The sequence below is a fragment of the Hirundo rustica genome, chromosome 16 (assembly GCF_015227805.2).
Source record: "Hirundo rustica isolate bHirRus1 chromosome 16, bHirRus1.pri.v3, whole genome shotgun sequence".
Lineage (NCBI taxonomy): Eukaryota > Metazoa > Chordata > Aves > Passeriformes > Hirundinidae > Hirundo > Hirundo rustica.
This window is the reverse complement of record NC_053465.1, coordinates 6919616-6942679: the sequence shown is the minus strand read 5'-3', so window position 1 is coordinate 6942679 and position 23064 is coordinate 6919616. Positions and strand designations below refer to the sequence as shown.

Below are 23064 nucleotides of genomic sequence, written 5' to 3'. Positions count from 1 at the left end.
CTGGCTCACTGAATCCCGCAGTATTTTGGGTTGGAGGGAACCTTAAAGCTCATCTCATTCTAACCCCTTGCCAAGGGCAGACACACTTTCCACCAGACCAGGTTGCCCCAAGCCCCCGTCCAAACTGGCCTTGGACAATCCCAGGGATGGGTCGCCAACGACATCAACAGCTTTATATCCCAACAGAGGTGTTGGTATTTTGGATATAAATGTGTTGATGTTGCTGTTTGGAAAAGGCTACAGTTCATGATAATAAAATTAATTTTTGTAGCAGGTGATATAAATATTGCACTACTTCAAGAAAGTAACTGGATTGTTATTTTCTGCTCCACAGCTATGTAGTCTTGGAGCTGCATAAGGAGGTTGATAGTTTTAATGGAAAGTAGACTAATTTTTGGAATTCATGTTTGTAATACCACAGGAAATTATGTGACAACAACCTATGGTCTTGCATTTTCTCCATCTTTCAATTTGAGATGGCGGTCAGCAGTGCTGCAGTGTTTTGAGAGAAGAACAGAAATGAGGACAGATTATATTACTGAAACAATACTATTTATAGCCATATCCTATATTAACGTTACACTGCATTAATATCCATTTCTGTAATGCTAATTAATATCATGTGTATATAATAGGCAGTGATTTCAATTGATAGTACATGGAATCACCAAAGCCCTTCTCTCCTGAGTGAAGGCGTCACCCCACTGTATTTACTGCGCTGTCCTTATTTGTGTTAGTACTCCTCTCCTGTCCTTTTGGGTAGTGGTCTAGGGTTTGTTTAATTAATTTAGCTCAACCTGACAAATAATTCTCAGGTTCTCCCATCCTGCTCAGGTTCACAACTTTTGATGTCAGGAGCAAACTGCCTTCGTGGGTCCGTCCCTACGTGAACGTTTATGACAACTTTGGGCACGCGGTCAGGAGTGTCTCCCTCTTCTTCCGTGTTGCTCAAGAAATTGTAAGTGTCTTCAAGAAAACCCCCACAAATAAATAACAACTTTCCTGAATAGTGAGACTGGGAATGCTAAGCTAGGTGAGAGATGTGAGAGAATGACAGGTGATCTCGGGTTGGAAGGGGTGCATAAGGATCACTGAGTCCAGCTCTCTGCTCCTCACAAGCCTGCTCAACTTGGAGTCACTTGTCCCTTCTGAGCACTGGAAGATTTACTGGAAAGGAAATACGCCTCATCTTTCTCCAAGAGTGATCTGGGACAGGATGTTGTTCTTACGCTGGGCAACTCATTAGATTAGATCAAAAAAATAACTTCCTCTTCCAGTTCCTCCTAAATAAGCATGTATATATTGGCTGGCATGCAACTTCTGGAACTGATATTGGCATCCAGAAGCTTTCTCTCTTAGGGAGAGGTTATGTGTGTGGAAGGATCATGCCTCAAAATTTGAATTGAAACTGACTAGTAATAAAGAGTAATACAAACCATCAGTTGTTATTGCAGATCATCACCGGGTCGTTTAAACTAAAACAACTTCTCTATTAGCATTAGGAAGCTGAGGTTGTCTGTAATAGTTCCTTGATTTAAAAAGTAATATTTTAAAAAGGCTTCCCAATTCACTGGGGAAAGTCATAGCAAGAAATGGGCTGGAAGCCAGATGGGTAAATTCTTTGCTCCCAGAAGGGAGGTTAAGATTAAAATAAGTACTTAAAATTTCATATACAGACTTGGACAACTTCCTGGAAGATGCTCTAGCCAAATAAAAGTTGTTCAAACTAATTATTTACAGATGGATGATGCTTCAGGACTTGATGAACTTTTCTGATGATGAGTGAGAGTTCCATGGTAAACCAAAACCACAACTCGATGTGCTTTGTCAGAAGGAGCTGTTGTTGCAGGGATAGCATTAGGAAGTGACTGTTCTTCAGCAGGTCATGGTCCTTTTTCTGGTACAAGGTTACTTAGAGTTAAGCCTGTTTACTGCACTTCAGCTGTGTCACTCGTGAGCTGTTTGATCCTTTTTTCAAAAGCCCATAAACCCAGAGTGTGTATCAGTCTTGCTATCAAAGGTTATTTGGGGAAAAGAAGATGTCTTTAGATTGTTACTGAGATTTTTTTGGTCACAGAGAGTGGAAAAGTGGCCTTTGCCTATTGTAACACTTAGTAAACTGCTTGCAGATGCCCCCACCCCTGCCTCAGTGCCCTCCTGGACATAGTGGTTCCGTAAGTGAAAGCAATGCAGCACCATCTACTTCATCTGAGCAGATCCTCGCCCTGCAAAAAGCTAAAAACCTGGATGACCATGTTCCAAGTTTGAAGAGGAAAAGGAAAGGTAACGTTTGGATCCTCACAGATATACCTTTTTGTTTTAAGTTGAACCACGAAAAGGAGGATTAAGAGGCTAGAAACTGAAATGGGAGAGAAAGCAAGGACAGCTCAAAGCCTGATGAAAAAGTCTGGTCAGAAGGAACATAGTTAAGCAATAGAAAATGAGGAAAAACAGTTGCAATTGCAGAGAAAAGAGGCAGATGGGGCTGGCAAAAGTGTCCCGCAGAGCAGGAGGTGTTTTTGGTGGAGTATCACAGATAGTTTGGAAAATAAGAACTGGAAGTCTCTTTCTGCCTCGCACTGTCTTCCGTATGTCCTTCTTCCTTCCTGTTGTATTGATGATTCTTACTCAGTAATCCATCTAAGAAAACAAAAAGGACGTGGGAACAAAACAAAACAAAATTTTGTGGGTAGCTAATGCCACAGAATAGAGCATTTCTCATGTCAGATATTCTTTCAGCATTCTAGACTGCTTGCTGGTTTGGAGCAGAACAGTGAAGTTTGTTTAAAGCTATGGTTCCTAATCAGTTATGAGTGAGGGTGAGTTCACATTACGTTTAAGCAGGTTGCTACCTACAGGTAAGGCTTTATAATGCTTTTATAAAACATTTTAAAGCCTTTCCTATCAGTAACAGCCAGTGGGATTGCTGGCTGTTGTTAAAAGGGATTGCTTGGGCCACCACTTTTTTTCCTCCCCTCTCTTTCCAACTGTGCACTTTTTGAAAGTTTCCTTCCTTTGATTTGAAGTCTTTTGTGCAGTTGCAGAGTGAGCAGCTGAGCTTTGCTGAGCCAGTTTATTTACCTTCCATACACTTGACTGGTAGATCCATCTCCAAGGATGGACTGGAATGTGTGACTGGAGGTGAAGGGAAGAAGCTGCATTTCCTGTTGAATGGAGATTTTCAGTTGCAGTGCATCAGCTGTAACATCAAACTCCCCTGTAGTCACAGTGATCATAATCCCATTCTTCTCAAAATAATGGCTTTCCTTAGTAATTGACTGTTGGAGTAATTCCAGAAAGTAGTGGAAATTCATTTGGAAGATAATGCCCTACAGAAATATCAAACTGATACTAATTTAACCTTATTTACAGATCAAAATTCTTATATTGGATTCTGAAAATGTAATTTGGTACCTTGGTGACTGTCTTATGGGTATTGGTACTATAAGAATTGTAGGCTTTAAAAAAACTTGCTCTGTTTAAAAATAGTAATTCATGGTTTGTACCAAAATCGCTTAAAAACTCTGGAACTTGGTTTTGGGTAAATCCATAAATCTAAAATAATTGAACACAGACAGCTGCTGCAGTAAGACTTTTTCCCATTGATCCTAAACCATTTTGGGGTTAAATGTCACCTTCACTTAGGGAAAAGTTTGAGAGCAATCTGCCAGGTTATGGTACCAAATGCTTGAGCAATTCTGGAAGTGATGCAGTCTTCTTATTAAATTATATAGTGCACTTTTGCAAGAGGTGGAAGATTATTTAATTCACCAACACACATTTATGGATTGCTTCATAAGACTGTGAGCTATCACTAAAGAAGATGCAGGAGAGAATGTGGAATGTTAATTTGTCTCCTGTGTTCTGCTGTGATGGCAGAAAATGGAGATGGAGCACCCAACCTATGTGTGGAATATGAACAAGAGTTTGTCTCACCCCAAAGAAAATGTGTTGGGCTCTTGGATGCCTTGGAGCGCAGCGAGAAGAGCAATGAAGATGCAGAGGAGGAAACTGATTTGCCAGGAGAGGAAAAGGTAATGGCAGAATACTTCCTTATAAGTAAAAATTGCAGGCTCTAAAGCAGAATGGTTTTGGCCTCAAGGGAACCAGCTCAACCCTCTTCCAAGAAAAGCTCACTGTAATCAGCACCAGTAACTGCAGGTTCTCATTACTAAATTAATGGGTTTCCTTGCCACTTTCAAGTAGATAATCAACGGTCTGTGCTTGTTCTGTGCTCCAAGGCTGCTGATCAGGAGGATTCCTGGAAGTTAACCACGTTTTCTGAGGAGCAAGGAGCTCTCAGAGAAGAGGTTTGTAAATACACAGTTTGTCCTGGTTGGAGTCTGCATCAGCCTTTGGAATTACATCAGATATTGATTCAAAATAGGGTGGGAGAGTGTTTATGGATCATCAGATGAAAATCTTTGATTTGCCCCAGAGAAAGGATGTTGCTGACTTGTAGAATATTTTATCTGAATTAAAAATCCATTATCGTGTTAAGATTAACGAAGCTCCTTCTGTGCTGTTAATTTTCTTTCTGCACGGCTTGGATATTTTTGGTACATCAGTGTTTTGGCGGTGTTTTTGGTTTCCCAAATTCCCTGTTTGCAGTAGTTGGAGGGGGGGCTCCCTTACCTGGCTGGAGTATTTTCCTTCTGCCTTGCAGACCCGTTCTTCAGCAATGCCTATTGCAAGCATTCTTAAGTTTTTTCCTAGGGGAAGAATGCCTGAAGTAAAACGTGTAAATGTAGGAGTATCTGGGGAATATCTGAGTAAGGCCCAAGGACGTGAATGGTGACACATACAAAACAGAGGGAACGTACAAAGGGCAGCAAATATTTAACTTGTGCGCAGCCAAGTGGAAAATGGGCTCTGTCACCTGTTGGGTGGCCATGACATAGGCACCAAAACCTATTCTTTGGAAAGCGTGGCACATTTCCAGGCACTTGGTAACTCAGCTGCAGAATATTTCTAACACAGCTGCAGTGCTTTTGGCAGAGCTCAGTGTTTCCTGGAGTCAAAGATGATAGACCCAATCGCTTGGCAGTCGCTCAGGTCCACTTCCTATTTGCGTATTTGCCTTTGCTGCTTGTCTGAGGCTTGTGGAGAGCTCTGGGATCACCCTGTGCTGCTCCCACGTTGGTGGCCTGGCCCCAGCAGTCCTGGTGAGTGTCATCCTGAGACAGGCAGTGGCTCTCAGGCAGCTTTCACTGAGTCCAGCACCGAGCACTGGATTTGGGCTGAGGATGGAGTTGGTGTCGTTTCCTGTCTTTGCCATCCAGCAAAGTGTCTGTGTTACCATTTTTCCTTTTATCAAATTTACACTGTACTTCTGTTCCCTAAATAACAAAAGTTTAGCTGCTCTCATTCAGAAAGAATTTGCTTTGTCACCTCAAAAATTCACAATGCAAATAATAATTTCTCGATCCATTTAAATAATAACAGTTCCCCGTAATCAGATTTCCTTGTGAGTTACGCCTCATGAAAACTTGTCTAGGAAGTCTTGTTTCTGCTGAATCATGCTTTGCAAGGTGCTGCCTTTACATAGCACAGGATTAAGAGGATGGTTTTGATCATTTTTCTGACTTACTGCATGTATCATAAATATTTGACTTGCTGCTTATATTCCAATTATGCGTTCCCTTACGTACAAGGAGTTCCAGGCAGGGAAGTGAAGGAGAGTGTGAAGCACCAATTACACACAGGTCTGTAACTCTCAGACTGCCCTGGAACAGTCTGCTGCGAGTCCAGCTTTGCTTAGTCAGGAATTTGCATGCTCAAGACCAATTTTGTCTTTAATTTCTTCTGGTTTGGTCTCTTTGAGTTGTCCAGTAAATTTCTACCCTCTAGAAACCGGTGCCCAGGCTCTGTTACAATAATTTTTGACTTGTTGCACTTGAATGGTGTCACAAACTGGTTACCAAGTTTTACTGCTGAAAATACATAAATTAAATGGGCAATAACTCTAAGAAGCATTTTTTGTACCTTACTTACTTTCTTTTCATCTTCACAGGCACATCGTCTGTCCACACTTTCCCTTCAGTATGAGAAGAAGTTAGCAGATGAGCAGAAAGGAGGAAGGAAGAAAATAAAGCTAGTCAGCAATACAGTACGTGTTTCCCTGTGTCTATGCCATCCCTTTGATCTGTAGATTGCTTTAATTTGAATTGCAAATTTCTAGGCAGACAGATGACTGATGCCGGAACAAGTGTGTTTTTTCTCCAAATTGTAAATATTCATCAGTGCACATCTGAAATCTATTTGTCACGCTCTTTCCCAAATCCAGACATCCCAGCCCAAATCAAGCACAGGTCCAGGTAGGGATGGTAGGTGGAAAGAATTGTTTTCTGACACTGATTGCTTTGTGAACAGTTTGACTGGGGTGGTGGGTGGTTTCATTCTTTTTGATTAAAATGGAATAGTTCAGTTGGCAGTGGCCTACAATGATCAGCAAATCCAGCTGCTCAGGTAGAGCCTGAAATGGTTGGGGTATGGAATCACGTCCTACCCCTCTGAGGTGGGTCGTGGTTGTGTGTTAGCTCTGCAGCTGTTCATTATTGTTTTGCCCTGTCTCCCAGGCCTGTTAACTCATTATGCAGCTAATTGCTTAAGTCACAGTACACTCAGGAGAATTCCCTGGGTGATGTGAGTACCGGTAGTTGTCCAAGGTGCTGTCCTAGCTGGATGTTCCCTGTCTGTCAATCTGCCAAGTACCTGGCAAACAAAACTGGTCCCGAAGCTGATAATATCTGAGAGAAGGAACAGAACAGGTTCATGCAGAAGGTTGTTTGCAGTTCGTTGCTATCTGATGTCATGATGAGTCAGCTCAACCTCCAGCTTTGGAATAATTGTCATTTTATTAACCCTTCTCCTATGAATAGAATTGTGCAAGGATACATGGCTGCCTTCTCTAGGAATTTTTCCTGAAGCTGTCTGTTTTGTCCGTGGGGAAGGTGAACAATCCATGGATTACGGGGGTGACTGCCATAACTACAGCTAGGTGAAAGCATTCATGGTTTGGTGGTGAGCGCAGTGGTGTGCTGGGTGGGCCATTGGACTCCAGGACCCTGGAGGGCTTTTCCAACCTCAGCCATTTCTACGATTCCTTTCGATAACTACGTGCTGTTGGAACTGTAAACCTATTGCTTCCACCTGGAAGTGACTCCTCAGTCGCTGCTCTTTACTGAGGAGCCTTTGCTGCCTCGCAGCAGGAGCAGAGAGCGGAGCCGGCGGAGCCCAGGAAGGCGCGGGCCACGCTTTACATCGCCACGGTGAAGGGCACCCTGAGCCAGCAGAACTACGAGCTCTTCTCCAAGGCTCTGCAGCAGTACAAGAAGACAGATGACTTCCATTCCATGCTGTCCCAAATGAGCTCTCTCTTCGTCGAGGATGAAAAGAAGCACGTCCTGCTGCGAGGTACGTTCGGAGTGTCGGTGTATCCCTGGTATATTTGTAGAAGTGACTTGTGCCTTTTAAACGGGCTTGGGTACTTCAGAAGTGTTTTGGATGTGAAGTACGGCTCGATTCGGATGATTCATCGCTTTATATCCCCGGATAACACGGAGGAATATCGTAAATCTAATTATCATGTGTTAGCTCATGAAGAAAATCATATTCCGTGGAAGTTTGTGTTATTTTAAACCTTGTCTAAAAGTACAGTGACTTACTTCTGGTAATTTAGGAGATAAAGAGTGTGGTTACGTGAGTTGGAGGGGTGCCTTCATAAGGGTTCAGTGCTAAAGCAGTAAATAAATAGAATATACAGAGAAATTTTCTATTTAAATAATAGTGAGTATAAGATGAAGGATCTGGGCGAACATGGATAGTTACTGCATTAGCTGGTTTTCTATTGCCTTTTAACAACTTTACTGACAGGAATTGAATTCCCACCAAGATTTCTTCTAGTTTAACAGTATTTTCTGTCTAATTTTTCATTTCCCTCTCAGCTTGTGAACAAATGGACAGATTTTTCTGTGACTTTTTCATCAACTGAAATAATAAATGCGTAGTTATGCGTCTTGTAAATTGTTTCAGGGAAATTCTAAGGTTAAAGAATGGGAAGCTCTGCTTCAAAGTTTCCCAATTTGCTGTGATCTACATAAATACAAAAGTATTTGATCACCAAATCGAGGTCTAAGTCTAGTTTTGAAAACTGTCAGGCACCTAAAACCTAAAGCTGGTTTGATGTTTAGGGTTCTGGTTGGCGGGCATTTAGTGGTAAGTAAGTAACATGAGGTGTAAAGTTAACAGTACATCAGTTATTTAAAGTGTCAGCCCAGCAGTTAACTTGGATCTGATGGTTTATGAGGCACCTTAAGGGCTGTCTCACTGAGAAGGGAGTTACTTCATATTTACAGTGAAAAAATGAGGTTTTTACCCACTGGTAATATTATTACTCAATGTTTGCACGATAGCTGACATTTGTGTAATGCGTAATTTGTAATGTGTAACTTGTGCTTATTATATAAATATTAGATAAAAAAGCCTTTCGATTTTTATTTAGTTGCGCCTTTTTATCTAACCTTGAAGTTCCACTGTTTCAGTAGCATTTATTTCCTGTTGTAGTTTGATTTTTTTTTTCTTTCTTTCTTTTTTCCCCCCTCTTTTCTCTCTCTCTGATCCAAGATTTTTACCAGTTTGTTCGACCCCAGCATAAAAAGCAGTTTGATGAAGCGTGCTGCAATCTGACTGGAGCGGGCTGTGGCTACAAACCTGAGCACAGCCTCCCACGGGAGGAGAGGGAGATCCTGGCCAAGGGAACGGGTGAGGAGCTTGGTTCAGTCGTGTCATTTGAATGACAGATGTCCTCGTTCACCCAGTCATAGAGCAGGATGTGTCTGGTGTGTAGAAATGCATGGAAGTTCAATTGAATCGATACTGAGCTAAGTCTCTGCTCTCCATGATCCTCTCTTGCCTTCCCTTGACCTGTGCAGATGCCTGAGCATCGGTTGCTGCAGAGTTAATAATGATGTAATTTTGTTTCAAAAGGGGATTTTACTGATCTGCTTAAAATATTTCGTCTGGGGAATTAAACAACCTTGTGTGTGTCTGCTTTGCTGCCCACATAGTGCCACCAGAATTGTGAAGAGAGGGTGATTGTGTCCTCACAGAACTTGTGAAATCTGTGAAATCCTGCAGCAGTAAAGTTCTGAAAAAGCGGGGTGTTAGCTCATCATCAGAGAAATAAATCTGCGTGGAATCCCAGACTGGTTTGGGTTGGAAGGGACCTTGAAACTCGTCCAGTTCCACCCCCCTGCCATGGGCAAGGACCTTCCACTATCCCAGGGTGCTCCAAGCCAACCTGGCCTTGGACACTTCCAGGGCTGGGGCAGCCACGGCTTCTCTAGGTTGCTCAGATGTTTTCAGGATGGCCTACTTTGAAATGCACCATTCCAATGTTCATTCTTCCCTAAATTCACTGTTAATGGGCTGGTTTCCTTTAACAGAAGATAAACAGAGCCAGCAGAAAAGTACATTCTCCAAGGCCTCATGTGCTCAGCTGAACCCTGCGCTCCACCTGAACCAAGGAGGATCCCACTTGGCAACAGGACTGAACAGTGCAGGTACCCTCCATGTTTCATAAAAACCCAGTCTATCCTGTTTTATTTCATCACTAACCTGAAGATCTCCTGGGGCAAACCGACGTTCTTTATGCTCACCCGGCACAGTGGCTCACTCTCTGGAGGTGGGAGGGATGGTACGTCAGAATTTTCAGCCAGGATTGTGCAAAAGAGAACACAATGAATAAATTAAATTAAGTCAATAAATTAAATCAAGGTGGATGTGAAATAAGCCAGCCGAAACCAGGCATTTTTACTGGAGACTGAGCTGGGAAAAGTGGGGGTTGAGCACAGGTCTGCTGGGCTTCCTGTTTGTCCAGGGTCCATGAAAGGGAGCCAGTTAAGGAGTGTGAGTTAAGATTTTATCAGTATGAGTTCAGGTATGAAGAAACTGTTTCGTTCTGTTCTTGGTGCAATGTGTACGCTCCCTCTGTGGACAGAGCCTCTTTTTTCTGCAGAAGCAGGGGGCAGAAAACGTAATCTCTGTGTGCATCCATGTAATTTCACTCTGTCCAGTATTTATCTTCAAACTCCTGGGCTCATTTATTATTTAATTCTGGGTTTTCCAGAGAACAGCTGGGAATTTTTTGTGTTTCTCACAAGGAAATGAGTAGGATCACTTTCTTTAGAGGACAAAGAACAGTCAAATGTTAATCCTTTCTTTAAAAAAACAAGCCAGTTTCCTGGAAAGCTTTAAATGCTTCTCGTGCACGAAGCCATATTGTTTCTTTTGATTTATTTTCCCATTTTCTTTTGTGTTTCGTGAATATTTGAATAAAGCAGAATCTTTAGTACTTATCTTGTTCGGAAACCATTAGAATGGTTTCACAGAAACTTATTTGCACTAAAAGTAATTGAGAAAAGAATAGAGTAAATGGATGTGTTATTTCTGTGCCTCGCTCCTTAAGAAGAGAATGCTTCTGTGGAAATATAAGAAAGCTCTAGGAAATGCAATAAATACTGATTATAAAATCCACACCCCAGTTTTTTCCCTTGCAGCAAATTGAATAAAGCCTGTGTCTTGAAACCTAATTATCTTTATCATCTAATAAAGGAGTTTTAAAGATCCAGATACCAAAAGATATGGCAGGTTAATTTAAATCAGTTTCTTATCGTATCCTTCATCCATATTTGCATGCCTGTGATATGCAAACCAGAACGTTTTTTCTCTAAGACGTACTACCAGAAATCAGAAAATTACATTGTAAATAAAGTTCACTTGGCATTTAGCAGGATGCTCCAAGCTGCTCCAAGACTTCCTACAATGCTCTTGTGCTCGCTTGAGTGTTGTTTCAGGTTAGATGGTATTTTTGGACACTGTTTTCCTGTTGGGAAACACACACCTCAACCTTTGTCTGCTCTGATTGCCAAGGGGTCAGAAATCTGCACTTTAAAATTGCCCATTTCAGGCCAGTGGAGTTGGGTAACATCTGTTTAAGATGCTTTTAGTCCTTCAGTGGACCACAAAACCTAATTTACTGCTGACCTCCACGCCCCTTTTCCTCATTCCCTAGTGACCTTCTGACATATTTCTCCATTTAAAATGATCAAGGAACTCCAGGAGACGCTAAAAGTGATCCCCAGAATAGTTTTGCTCCGTTGCCATTTCCAGGGCAGGTCTGGCCATGCCACAGGGCTGGGCAGGTGGAGTTGGCTCCACCACTTTGAAGTAGTTCAGGAATTCCCTTCCAACGAAATGAGAAGTGGATAGGATGCAGTGTCCTGTTTGTCTCTGTTCCTCAAGCCCTGCTCACACATTCTGTGTCTCTCAGGGCAGAGTGCCAGTGCAGCTCCCAGGAAAGAGGCTGAAAAGGCTCCAAGCTCCAGGAGAGAGCATCACCAGGCCCTCAGGACTGCTTATCTCAGTGATGTGCAGAGGGCTTTGGACAAAAGCAGCTACAGCCAGTTCTACTCAGCTCTGCTGACTTACAAGAAGACGGATGATTATGACGCGATGGTGTCGGTGATAGCAGCCCTCACCACGGAGAGGCCACAGGACTTTCATCTCCTACGAAGTAAGGGGCTTCTTAAAAATCACTCTTATTTATTTGAAAGGAAAGTGTGGGTGCTGTGATCTCATGTGAGGTCTCACCTTTTGGTTCAGCTGCGCAGATCGATGGAGTGGCAGGAACAACGTGTCCAGTGAATGCCATTGAGAGAGCAAAAAATGTCAAGGTTATAAAGTGTTATCTCTGTTCAGGTAGAAACTGTCCATTAAAAACATTACACGAGAGCTCAGTAATTCCAGTCCTAACCTTCACCCAGCTAACTTCAGTCAGATACTTCCATGACTGTTTTTTCTCCTCACTTACTACAATTTTTCTTTAGAAAGGACAGTGCTGACTATTGAACAGACCCAATTTTGTTCCCATGACCAATGGTTGCTGTACTGCTGCTAGGTTCTTAGATAACTTCCAGGTTCCAGCATAAGCAGTCAGGCTTTTGATTTACTATTCTCCTACAGAGCTTCAGCTGAAAATATTTCTGGAATTGAATTTATTTTCTCAGAAGTGCTGTGTTTTGTTTTCCTTTCGTAGATTTAGTGATTTAGGGAAGGATTTAGGGAGCTACAGGTTTTTAAAATTTGAAATTGGACTTGATTGTTTAAAAGAAGCAGAAGAGGAGGCATTATTATGTGCTGATCCTGGTTGCCTCAATGGTGATACCTTGTGTGATGTGACACCTCAGTTCCACCTTCTCCCAGCTTTCTGGGGTGACTCTTCTGCTGGAAATGATGCATTCAGCGTATGCTGGGAAATGCTGTTGGAATTTTGTTTGTTATCTTTAGCAGACAACCATAAGTAGACTGGCCTTGAATAGATACCATAGTCTGCAAATTGTGAGAGAATACCCTTTTTATGGCATGTTAACCAGTTAGATTAGTCTTAGCAAGGTGGAGAGTGAGAGGAAAATGAGCTGTGTGATACTGTGAGTCATAACCTCCCCCTGAGCACTCTTTCACAGTCACTGTCTCTATTCAGCAAATGTTTTGACCTCAGAGGACTTCATGGTAGAATTGTCTGTGCTTGGCAGTAAGTCATAATTGGGGCTTTTTAGAATTTCTGTGTGTTGTGAATCCTTGTCGACCGAACAGTAACAAGAAATTTCCTTCCTGAGAGTCTTTCTGGATATTGTGTGTATACCTGGTGCTCTTAGATCACTCATTAGCTGAAGCGCTGGGGCGGGTGTTTATTCTGAGCTGTAGGCTGTGGAAGCATTTCAAGATAAATAGAGATTATTTTCAATACCAAATACTCATCTGCCTTCTGGCAAGGAAAACCCCGTAATTTTAAAAAATCACAAAAGCATCAAGTGTTCCACCAAGCTGAAGGATACTCTGAGGAGCCTGATTGATATTACTCAGCTTCCAAGGAATTTCTCCCCTCCAGAGCAAGGAGTCTTCCATGGTCAGGTATTAATTTTCCTGTGCATTTGACTGTATTTTCTTTTGGCCAGGGTTTTACATGTTCGTGCGTCCTCACCACAAAGAGCAGTTCAGAAAGCTGTGTAAGGATTTGACTGGATTGGTCTGTGGTGATGGAGAGAAGCAGCTGCAAGAGCTGGAGCAAAGGGAAGGGAAACTCCAGAGCTTGGAGAGCTGCACAAAAGGAATCAGCCACCTACAAGGTAGGGAATGAACAGCTGTCAGAAGTTTAGAATCTTACTTATTACTATGGTGGATTCAACAGAATCACAGACTGGCTTGAGGTGGAAGGGACCGTGAAGCTCATCCAGTTCCACCCTCTGCCATGGGCAGGGACACCTTCCACTATCCCAGGCTGCTCCAAGCCCTGTCCAACCTGACCTTGAACCCTTCCTGAGATGGAGCAGCCACAGCTGCTCTGGGCAACCCATGCCAGGGCCTCACCACCCTTACAGGGAGGAATTTCTCCCTAATCTCTAATCTAAAGCTGCTGTCCTTTAGTTTAAGGCCATTTGCCCTTGTCCTATCACTCCCCACCCCTGTGAAAAGTCCCTCTCCTGGGCTATGGCCTCCCTGCCTGCGGCCTGTCAAGGAGAATCAAAGCCATTGGTAATCTCTACATTGGGTTAATAAAACACGCTCAAACAGGAGTAAGATAAAAGGTAACATGAGATGGGGAAGTGCAAGGAAATAAGAAAGAAATTAGTTATAGTTCTGCCATGTTTAAACTGTGGAATGTGTTAAGGGTGAAGGCAGAATTTTTACGTTTTAGTGGGATGGGAGCAGGAGTGGATCAAGGCCCATTCTGAAGGGAGAATTTCCACAGAACTATTCCAATATAAAGGCTCTCTGTCAGTAATATTCAACGTGTTAGTATCTATCAAAAAATCTGTTGCCAAGCAGTTATGGTATAAAAATTAGTTCTTCAAATTAGTTTTTCTTCTTATACAATGCCAACTGAGTGAATTTCCTGCTGACTGTGTTTTGCAGAGTCTGAGTGCTTGTTCTGCGTGATACAGGTTTACACACTGGTTTTCTCTTTTTCTCCCCAGACACAGCCCCTTCTAAGAGTGGGGCACCAGAAAAAATTCAAAGTAAGATTTCCTCCTTCTGCTTTAGCCAGAAAAGTGAACCTGAGTTGCCAAAGACCGAAGTGTCCAAGGAAACCAATAACGTGAGAGCACCCACAGACTCTGGAGTTGTGCCTATCTTTCCTCTAGAGTTGGATCCAGAGTGTGGTAGGTACAGGGGAGCCTTGGGATGTGTTTTCCTAACACTTGGGAATAAAGATAAATTACAGAAATGAGGCTGAGGCTGATGGTGTATGAAACCACTGGTTCCTACCCGTATTTGCCCAGGTGCAGTGTGATTTGCTGAGTAGAAGCTGTACTTTCTGTACCTTGCATGTGCTCTCGAAGTGCTTCATTGTCTTCATCACAATGCTGTAGTTGTTTCCTGAGAACTTTAGGGATTTTTTTTCTCGACAACTTCCTTGTAAAGGAAGGACGTAACCCGAGTTCCTACTGAGATCTGAGGCGTCAAGAGACTGTGAGGTCACTTGAAAGGAATAATGTGGCAGGGCCCTGTTGAGGTAGCTGGTGACACTCACGGTCATTGTTGTCTGGACTGCACTGGAAGGGTGGATACATGAGAATTTCGCAGGTGATTACGGGAATTTAGTCATTTCCTCCCTCTCTTTCTCTCTTCCCCTCTCTTCACCCTCCCCTCTGTTCTAGGAAGATTCCACTGCTCTAACTGCAAATGCGAGGATGATGTGCCTTTTAAATGCCCATTATGTGACTTCACTTGCTGCAAAACGTGCTGGGAGCAGTTCTTAAAGGTTCTCCTGTTTATGGGTTTGGTTTTTTCCAAAACTGCCGGGAATTTTGTGCTTTTCAGGAGAACGATGTGAACAAGCCTGGAATCAGAATTCTTCTGTTTCCAGAGAGAACACTCAAATGCCAGTGGAAGATTTACCACTTGATCCATTGTTTCCCGTGGTTTGCGATATGATTGGAGGCAGATCTCTGCCCTAAGCTGGGGTTTTTACACCTTTGCATCTTTCTGAGCTGCCTCCACGTGTTTTCTGGTCTAAAGCTACATAGGCAACAAGCTGTGGAGTCAACTTGAAAAAACTGTGTTGTCTTTTGAATATTTTCGTTTTTATTTTAATTTTTTTTTTCTTTCTCAGTTTCATCATTTTCCCCATCAAAATCCTGTAAAGCTCTATCAGGAGAAGGAAGCAAACAAGCAACAGGCTGCCCAGGGAAGTGGTTGAGTCACCATTCCTGGATGGATTTATGATGTGTAGTATAGAAACATAGTATAGGGGTGAACTTGGCAGTGTGGGGTCAACCATTGGACTCTGTGACTTTTAGGGTCTTTCCCAACCAAATGATTCTGTGAATCTGTGATTCTGAATTCCTGCTCAAGGATCTCCTGTGTCATCCTGTCTGTTGGTTTTGCCAGCTGAGTAAATTGGTGGTTGAAATTCTTTAGGTAAGAGGATGTAGCTGGTCCCGGGGTGCCTGGGTTTGCCAGCATCTTACCCAACATTTGATTCAGCAGCCAGGTGCTAAAAGACTTTCAAAACCAGAATAATGCAAGAGTTTCTAAACGTTCATACGTGATGAGAGGGCTGCTGATCAATGGAGCTCAGGAATATCCAAAAACAGTACAGAAAGAAAAGAAACTTCTTCAGCTTGTCAATATATAAGCAAGTACAAAAAAATCAGTTATTCCAGGTTCCAGAGAAAGGTCTTCTTCTCAGGGAGAAGACATTGAATTGTCAGCTAAGCCTAGAAAACATTGGACTGACATCCAAATAAAGTGTAACAGCCAAGGCAGAGTTGGTCCAAGAGGAATATAGAATAAGCATAGGATCAGGATGGTTTGGGTTGGAAGGGACATTAAAGCTCATCTCATTCCACCCCTCTGCCATGGGCAGGGACACCTTCCACTATCCCAGGGTGCTCCCAGCCCCATCCAACCTGGCCATGGACTTCCAGGGCTGGGACAGCCACAGCTTCTCTGGGCACCCTGAGCCAGGGCCTCCCCACCCTCACAGGGATGAATTCCTTCCCAATCTCCCATCCAGCCCTGCTCTCCTTTGGGGCTATTCCCCCTTGTCCTGTCACTCCAGACCCTTGTCCAGAGCCCTCTCCATCTCTGAGTCTCTAAGGTCTCCCCACACTCTTCTCTTCTCCAGGCTGAACACCCCCAGCTCTTTCAGCCTGGCTCCAGAGCAGAGCTGCTGCAGCCCTGTAATTAACACCACAGAACCTCTGGATTTATTCCATGATGTCCAGACTGATGTCTCAGACACATCTAGAGGGAATTCAGAATAGCTGTTCAACTAAATTTTTTTCTCAGTCTGTTTTGTCATAGTTCTTTAAAAATGTTAAAATCCAAAAGCGTTGGATCATAAAGAACATACTTAAGAAAGTACAAGAAAGTCAAAGAAAGGCATTTCATATTTGCTGCAGATGGGACAGTCAGATTTACTGCAGAATGTGTAATTTTTCCTTTTGTGCTGAAGAGTAAAGGGAATGAATATCTGACAGGCAGCATCCTTCGCAGTAGAAAGGGCTCCAACGAAGTCATGACAAGAATTTTACAAGCATGTGTTCATAATCTTTGCCATTTGAGACTTGAGTTGCTTAAGGATTGAAGGAGGTCCCTGGGGAGTTTTTTTGGTTAGGCAAGCATTTCAGCATACCACGGCACGGTTATGTTATCTCAGGCAATAAATATTGACATTATAAAGGGGGAAAAATTCACTCCTTTTACCAGTAAGATGAAACTTGTTTCGTCAGTTTAAGAATCCACAAAATTAGAACTATTGTATATTGAGCAATTGTACTGCCCTGTTCTGGTTTTTGTCTTGAAATTGGTCATTTTATGGTCTTGATTTCTCCTTAATTCTCAAGTTAATGTGTGTTTTCATAGCTCAGAGATCATGAACTTGGTCAGCCTAATTTTTTATTAATCACTCCTTTATCTGATTGTACCTTTCTCAGACCAGAGATTAAAATAGTCTGGCCTGTCAGATTAGATTGTGTTTCAGATTCAGGTACTTGAGAGTGTCCAGAGGAGGGGAAGGGCTGGATGCACCTCCTGGGATGGGAGGCTGAGGACTCTGGGCTTGTCTGGTTCAGAGAAAGAGGGCTGAGGGGTGAGCTAGTGGATCTCTGCAGCTTCCTGAGGAGGGGACACAGGGAGGAGCTGAGCTCTTCTTGGGATTTAATGTCAGGATTCATGGGAGCTGTCCAAAGCTTTTATCAGTGAGGTTCAGCCTAGATATTAGGAGACATTTCTGTACCAAGAGGGTGGTCAAACACTGGAAGAGGCTTCCTAGAGATGCCCTAATGCTCTGTAATCTTACAATGCCATAACTTCTGTTCAGTCCTGAAGAGGTCGGGCCCGTGGACTCAAGGATCGCTGTAGGTCCCTTCCAACTGGAAGTATTCTTTCTCTTCTGTTTAGATATCCCATGCAAAACCATGTTTGAGGAAATGAGTCATGGGTCATTTGCTAGTATTTATTTCCATATTTGCTACTTAGCTGAATAATCTTATTCATGATTTCCATATCTGCCACTGATTAATCTTACTTACGGCTGACTTGCTTAGTGATTAATGTTCTCAGCGCATAGGAGTATTAAGTGGCTCATTATGTGATTCAGGCATTGTTTGGTTAATGAAAAGTCAGATACAGAGTCATAGAATCATTAATGTTGGAAGAGACCTCAGAGACCATCAAGTCCAACCATCAAGCCAGCCCCAGCACTGTGTTCACCTTAGAGCCACGTCCTGAGGTGCCATAGCCACATGTTTATGAACCCTCCAGGGATGGTGACTCCAGCGCTTCCCTGGGCAGCCAGTTCCAGTGCTTTACTGCCCTTCCCACGGAGAAATTCTTCTATTGTCCAAACTCCCCTGTCCCTTGCAGTTCAGGATACGATTTGGGCTGATGCAGAGATGCTTCTCCAGTGATGAGGCAGAGCTGTGCTGGTCATGCAGCTGAGAGGGAGCACAGGACTGCAAACACAAAGGTTATCTTGTGCTTCTCTGAACCCAATCCCAGAGGAGCTGTGTCCTACCACATCCATCCCCGTTCCCACTCATGCCCAGGAGGCTGGACAAACAACACTCTCCATGTGTTTGGGATAGGGGCACCTTCACCAGCAGGAAATGAGCAACCACGTCCGAGCTCTGACCTCTCATCCGATGGGATTGGGCTTTGTCACCTCTGACGGGGCTGCATTTAAAACTCTTCTACTTTCCTCATAACTCACTGATTTTTCAGCTCAAAAGCCCTTTGGTGCATGTTGTCCCACTGAGGAAGTGACTCAGAGCGTCGTTCACAGCACGGGATTTGCAAATTGTGATCTTGTCCAATTTGTTGTTTTGGTAAAAGTGGTGGGGGCAGGTAATGAATAAGTTTGGAAGCTTTTACAAGCTTTTTTGGAGGAGCAGAGCAGAGCAGAGCAGATGGAATTCCCTGCAGCTAGAGGAGGATTAGGTGGATTAATGCTAGAGCATGTTGTGTGACTCAGTGTGCTAGGAGAAGCCTCCCAGAGACTGGACGAGGATGTGCTGCTTTGGGGTGTGGTTTTGTCTCCAGAGGTTCTGTTGCTGCTTCACAGTGTTTTAATGCACTGTTTATTCATGCAGGTCTTCCAGGAAGACTGACTTATTCTCATTTGGACTATCTGTGATACAGGCAAATAATCGAAGATTTCACAATTAAATGTTACAGTTAAAATTGCCTTGGCAAAGCACCGGCTGTTGGGACATAAAGTGACTTTTCCTCTCCCCTTCCATTTATAATATTTCAGTCAATGTCTCCAGAACCAAAATCCTACTGCCCGAGCCTGCTTTACAGTCTGCACCTTTTGTGGCTCCCCACTTCCAGAGGTTAGATGGGATATTGGGAAGGAATTCATCCCTGTGAGGGTGGGGAGGTCCTGGCACAGGGTGCCCAGAGAAGCTGTGGCTGCCCCATCCCTGCAAGTGTCCAAGGTCAGGTTGGACAGGGCTTGGAGCAGCCTGGGATAGTGGAAGGTGTCCCTGCCTGTGCCAGGGGTTTGGAACAAGATGAGCTTTAATGTCTCTTCCAACCCAAACCACTTTGATTCTTATGATGAACTTCCACGCTGCAGTGAAGGCTGTGCAGTGCCACTGATGTAGCTGACCATCTTTTTTAGGCCTCCTGAGTTGGCAATCTTCTACCAAAGATTCTTTAAAAGAAAAAAAAAAAAAATTACTATCTCCCTTTTGAAACAAACAGACCAATTCAGCTTTATCAGTAATTTGCAAGCTATGAGCAGAGCAGTTGGGATTCATCTGCAAGTCAAATGACTTTAAAATCGATGATTAGTAAAGCAGCAAACTGAAACCCTAGTGGAGAAATGATGCCTCGTGTGCCTTCATGTCTCGTGCTGCTAATGAGAAAGGTGTGGCGTGCTTGAAGAAATAAATGTACTTGGTTCCCCTACAGAGCTCTTGGTAATGACCATGAGTGTCACCCATTTCCGGGTGTGGAGGAGACATTTCCTTGTCATCTGTGCAAGAGGAAGCAGGGATTCAGGGAACCCACCAGCCCCTTGACAGGATTTTACTCACAAGTGCAACTGTACTTCCCAAGAGGTCTTGCAGCTTTGCATTTCCTCGTTCCTGTGTTTCAGTCCTCCAGATGTGTCATAGCTGGAACAAGCGCTGTAAAGTCTGCTGCCACTTTGCATGGTGCCACAGAGCCTCCTCTCCTTTTTATTGCTACCAAAGAAATAATTGACTGTGTGGTAACAGTGAGGTTGCAAACGGCAGATATGATCTGGGAGCTGACACGTGGCTGCTGTGGCTTGTAGTTCATATTGGACAAAATGTGGTAGAGATATTTAATATCAGGGGTTCAGAGAGTGGTTTGGGTTGGAAGGGACATTAAAGCTCATCTTGTCCCACCCCCTGCCATGGGCAGGGACACCTTCCACTAGCCCAGGCTGCCCCAAGCCCTGTCCAACCTGGCCTCGATCACTTCAGGGCTGGGGCAGCCACAGCTTCTCTGGGAAACTGTGCCAGGGCCTCAGCACCCTCCGAGTAAGGGATTCCTTCCTAAAATGAAACCTAACACTTCCCTGCTTCAGTTTAAAACCATTGCCCCTTATCCTGTCACTATTTGCCCACATGAGAACTCCCTCCATTTATGGCATTTCCACAGTAAATGCATTCTCAGTGTGTTTTATTTGTTGATTTCTGCAGGTGGTGAAGAAGTGCCCCAAGTGCCTCAGTGATGTGAAGAAGAAGCGGTTACTCCAAGCTTTCTTCTGGTCCTGATGCCACCCTCAGGAGGGGCAGGAGGCCCTTTGTGCCAGCAGAAGGCAATGGCTGTGCTCTGGCTCTGGCTGAGCAGGAGCAGGATGGAGCTTCCTTTAAATCCCTGTCATCCTTGTCTCTGGATTAGGAGCTGAGCCCCAGCACAGGTCGTCTTCTGACAAAGGTGATCAAGCCTGAAAGGTCTCACTGCCTCAGACAAAGCAGAACATTGTCCTCTGTTAGAACTAAATTAATTTTTTATTTACTTAATCCTCTGAATCCTCCTGTGGCCACCCTGAGGCTGAAATTTTATATCCTGCAGGCAGCTGTCATTTATGGGCCCTACAGGTAATACCAGATCATGGGAAAACCCCAGGAGCAGTCCTACCATGGAACTGAGCTGGCTCAGGAGGCCAGGCTACCCATCCCTACCCCACTGGTGTTCCTGGAAGAGGTGATTCACCTTCACTGCTTGGGTTTGGCAGCAGCCACTGTCTCCAGCAGCAGAGATACTGAAAGGATCAATTTTTACAGACAAATTCCACTGGGGGATGGTGAGCAGAAGCTGCTTCTCGTCTGCTGTGCCCCCCAAAGCCTGATGCCATCATCCACCACGGTGGGATTTTTTGGAACGTGCTTCTAAGGAGGTTTTATTCTTCGCTCAGTGCCGGTGTTTCCACCTGCATGTATTACCTGATTTGCTTTCCAAGAAGAAGGAGCTAAACGTTTTAAAACTTTTAAATTAATCGAGTTAGATGGGTTAAAAAAAAAAAAAAAAAAAATTCCTTACTACTTCCACTCTCTGTGAGTAGTGGGTATAAATGGTTAACCTAAAAAAAATTGTATCAATTTTAAATCTTCTGTAGCTGCTGTAAATTAGAGTGTAAAATAAAACCATTTTGTCTAAATTTGGTTTGATAAAAAAAGGAATTTAAAAAAAATAGCCAGATATAAAAACATTGGACATTGAGTCCTAATGGCCCTGGCAGGAGCAAGTTGTACCCTGTAGGTGATTTTCATATCAATGGAATTTGGAAAATTTTATGCTAATAAAATTTTATTCTTAATAAAATTGAAAAGTCAGCTGCATTTTAACAAAAGTTTCCTATTTCCCTTGGTTGTAGAATTCAAACCCAGTGTCTCTTCAAATCTCAGAGTTGCTGGCAGTGAACTGACAACTTTTGTGCTTCATTAACAAAATAACGAAGTCTTAGCAATTGAGGCAGGTCTGGGCTGTCATCTATTCCGTCAAGTTTAAATTTGTGGATGTATATTACCTTCTAGCCATGTATCTATTCAGCAAAACAAGAATAAATAATGCTGATAAAAGCCCTGGATCTTTCAAATACAAGTGGGGGAAACGACAGAAGAAGGTTATGTAAATACAGGTGTGTTGTAAAAACGTAACAGAAAAACTATTTGGAGTGAGGCTGGGAGCAGTGAGCAGTGAAATGCCGTTTCTGGGTGCGCTGCCGGGAGGGTCTCTGCCAGGAGAGCTGCAGCTGGCTGCTCCTGCCGCTGGAGGGAAACCACAGCACAGCCGTCAGCATCCTCCGGGGCCGTGGCACCGGGCTCTGCTCGGGTTTGCTGATGGAAATCATCTGCCCAGGGCTGCAAGAACGCTGCCAGACGCAGCAAGGCAGAAGGAAATACTTGAAAAGTGTTGTGGGGTTGAGTTGCCTCACATGCCTGGGAAGGGTTTGGCTGGGACAAATGTCATGATGCCGGTTTTTCCCCTCAGCTAAAGTAGTTTTTAAAGTTGTGGTTTTTTTTCCTGGAGTTGTTTCAGTCTGAAGACTGTTCCAACCTGGGGATGCCCTGAGGGCAGAGAAACGCTGTTAAGAATGTCTCAGTGCCTTCAAGAGTTTCACAGAGTGGTTGGGGTTGGAAGGGTCTGGAGATCGCCCAGCCCAACCCCCTTGCCAAGGCAGGGTCACCTGGAGCAGGGACCCGGGAATGCATCCAGGTGGGTTTGGGATGGCCAGAGGAGACCCCACAGCCTCCCTGGGCAGCTGTTCCAGTGCTCTGCCACTCTCCATGGAAAGCTTTTCCTCACGTTGAGGTGAAACTTCTCGAATTTCAGTTTATGGCTGTTGCTCCTTGTTGCTGAGCACCATAACAGGCCTGGCACACCTTGGAGATGTTTTTGTGCGTGGATGAGATCCCCTCTCAGCCTTCTCCAGACTCACCAGGCTCAGCTCCTGCAGTGTCTCCTCATCAGAGATGCCCCAGGCCCTTCATCATCTCTGTGGCCTCCGCACGATCCCCTCCAGAAGCTCCTTGTCTTTCTTATTCTGAGGGGAAAACTTGCTGAGGGTGCTTTCTACACCTTCATCCAGGGCATTCTGTCCCTTTGTCCAGGCAACTCCTCCTCTTCATCTCTCACTCTTCAGCAGAGGGATTTTCTTGCTGAAGAGCTTTGCAGTCACTGCCCTTCACTGGCTGAACCCCCCAGACAAGCTCTGGAACCCCCCAGTGTCCAGCAGATCTGCCAGTGCCGATGGCTTTGGGTCTGCTGCTGATTTCTGGTGCCCTGGGAACTGCACTGCAGTGGATCCCTGCTGGCGGTGGCTGGGGCAGGACAGATGGATGCTGACTCCTGCTGGAGATGGAAGAGGTGGATGAGCTTTGGGTCCCTCTCAACCCAAACCCTCCTGTGATTCCATGAGACCTTGAAGAATAGGGTCCCCAGCAGTGAGGGCTGTTCTGTCATACGGAAACTCGTTGAATTCACAAGAAGGAAAGCCAGCGACAGTTAATTGCTTAA

The 23064-nt window shown here is 44.0% G+C and overlaps 1 protein-coding gene across 1 annotated transcript in view; it reads left to right on the top strand.

Annotated features, from left to right (window-relative positions):
- Positions 1–21347, top strand: part of RTEL1 (regulator of telomere elongation helicase 1) — a 45295-nt gene extending 23948 nt beyond the window's left edge. The window contains exons 25-35 of the mRNA XM_040080007.2: positions 835–958; positions 2130–2283; positions 3880–4034; positions 6014–6109; positions 7209–7416; positions 8626–8763; positions 9447–9563; positions 11333–11575; positions 13017–13187; positions 14037–14222; positions 20244–21347. Of these exons, the coding sequence (XP_039935941.1) occupies positions 835–958; positions 2130–2283; positions 3880–4034; positions 6014–6109; positions 7209–7416; positions 8626–8763; positions 9447–9563; positions 11333–11575; positions 13017–13187; positions 14037–14222; positions 20244–20275 (1624 nt within the window). The 3' untranslated portion in view covers positions 20276–21347. The remainder of the gene's footprint in view (positions 1–834; positions 959–2129; positions 2284–3879; positions 4035–6013; positions 6110–7208; positions 7417–8625; positions 8764–9446; positions 9564–11332; positions 11576–13016; positions 13188–14036; positions 14223–20243) is intronic.
- Positions 21348–23064: the final 1717 nt, after the last annotated feature.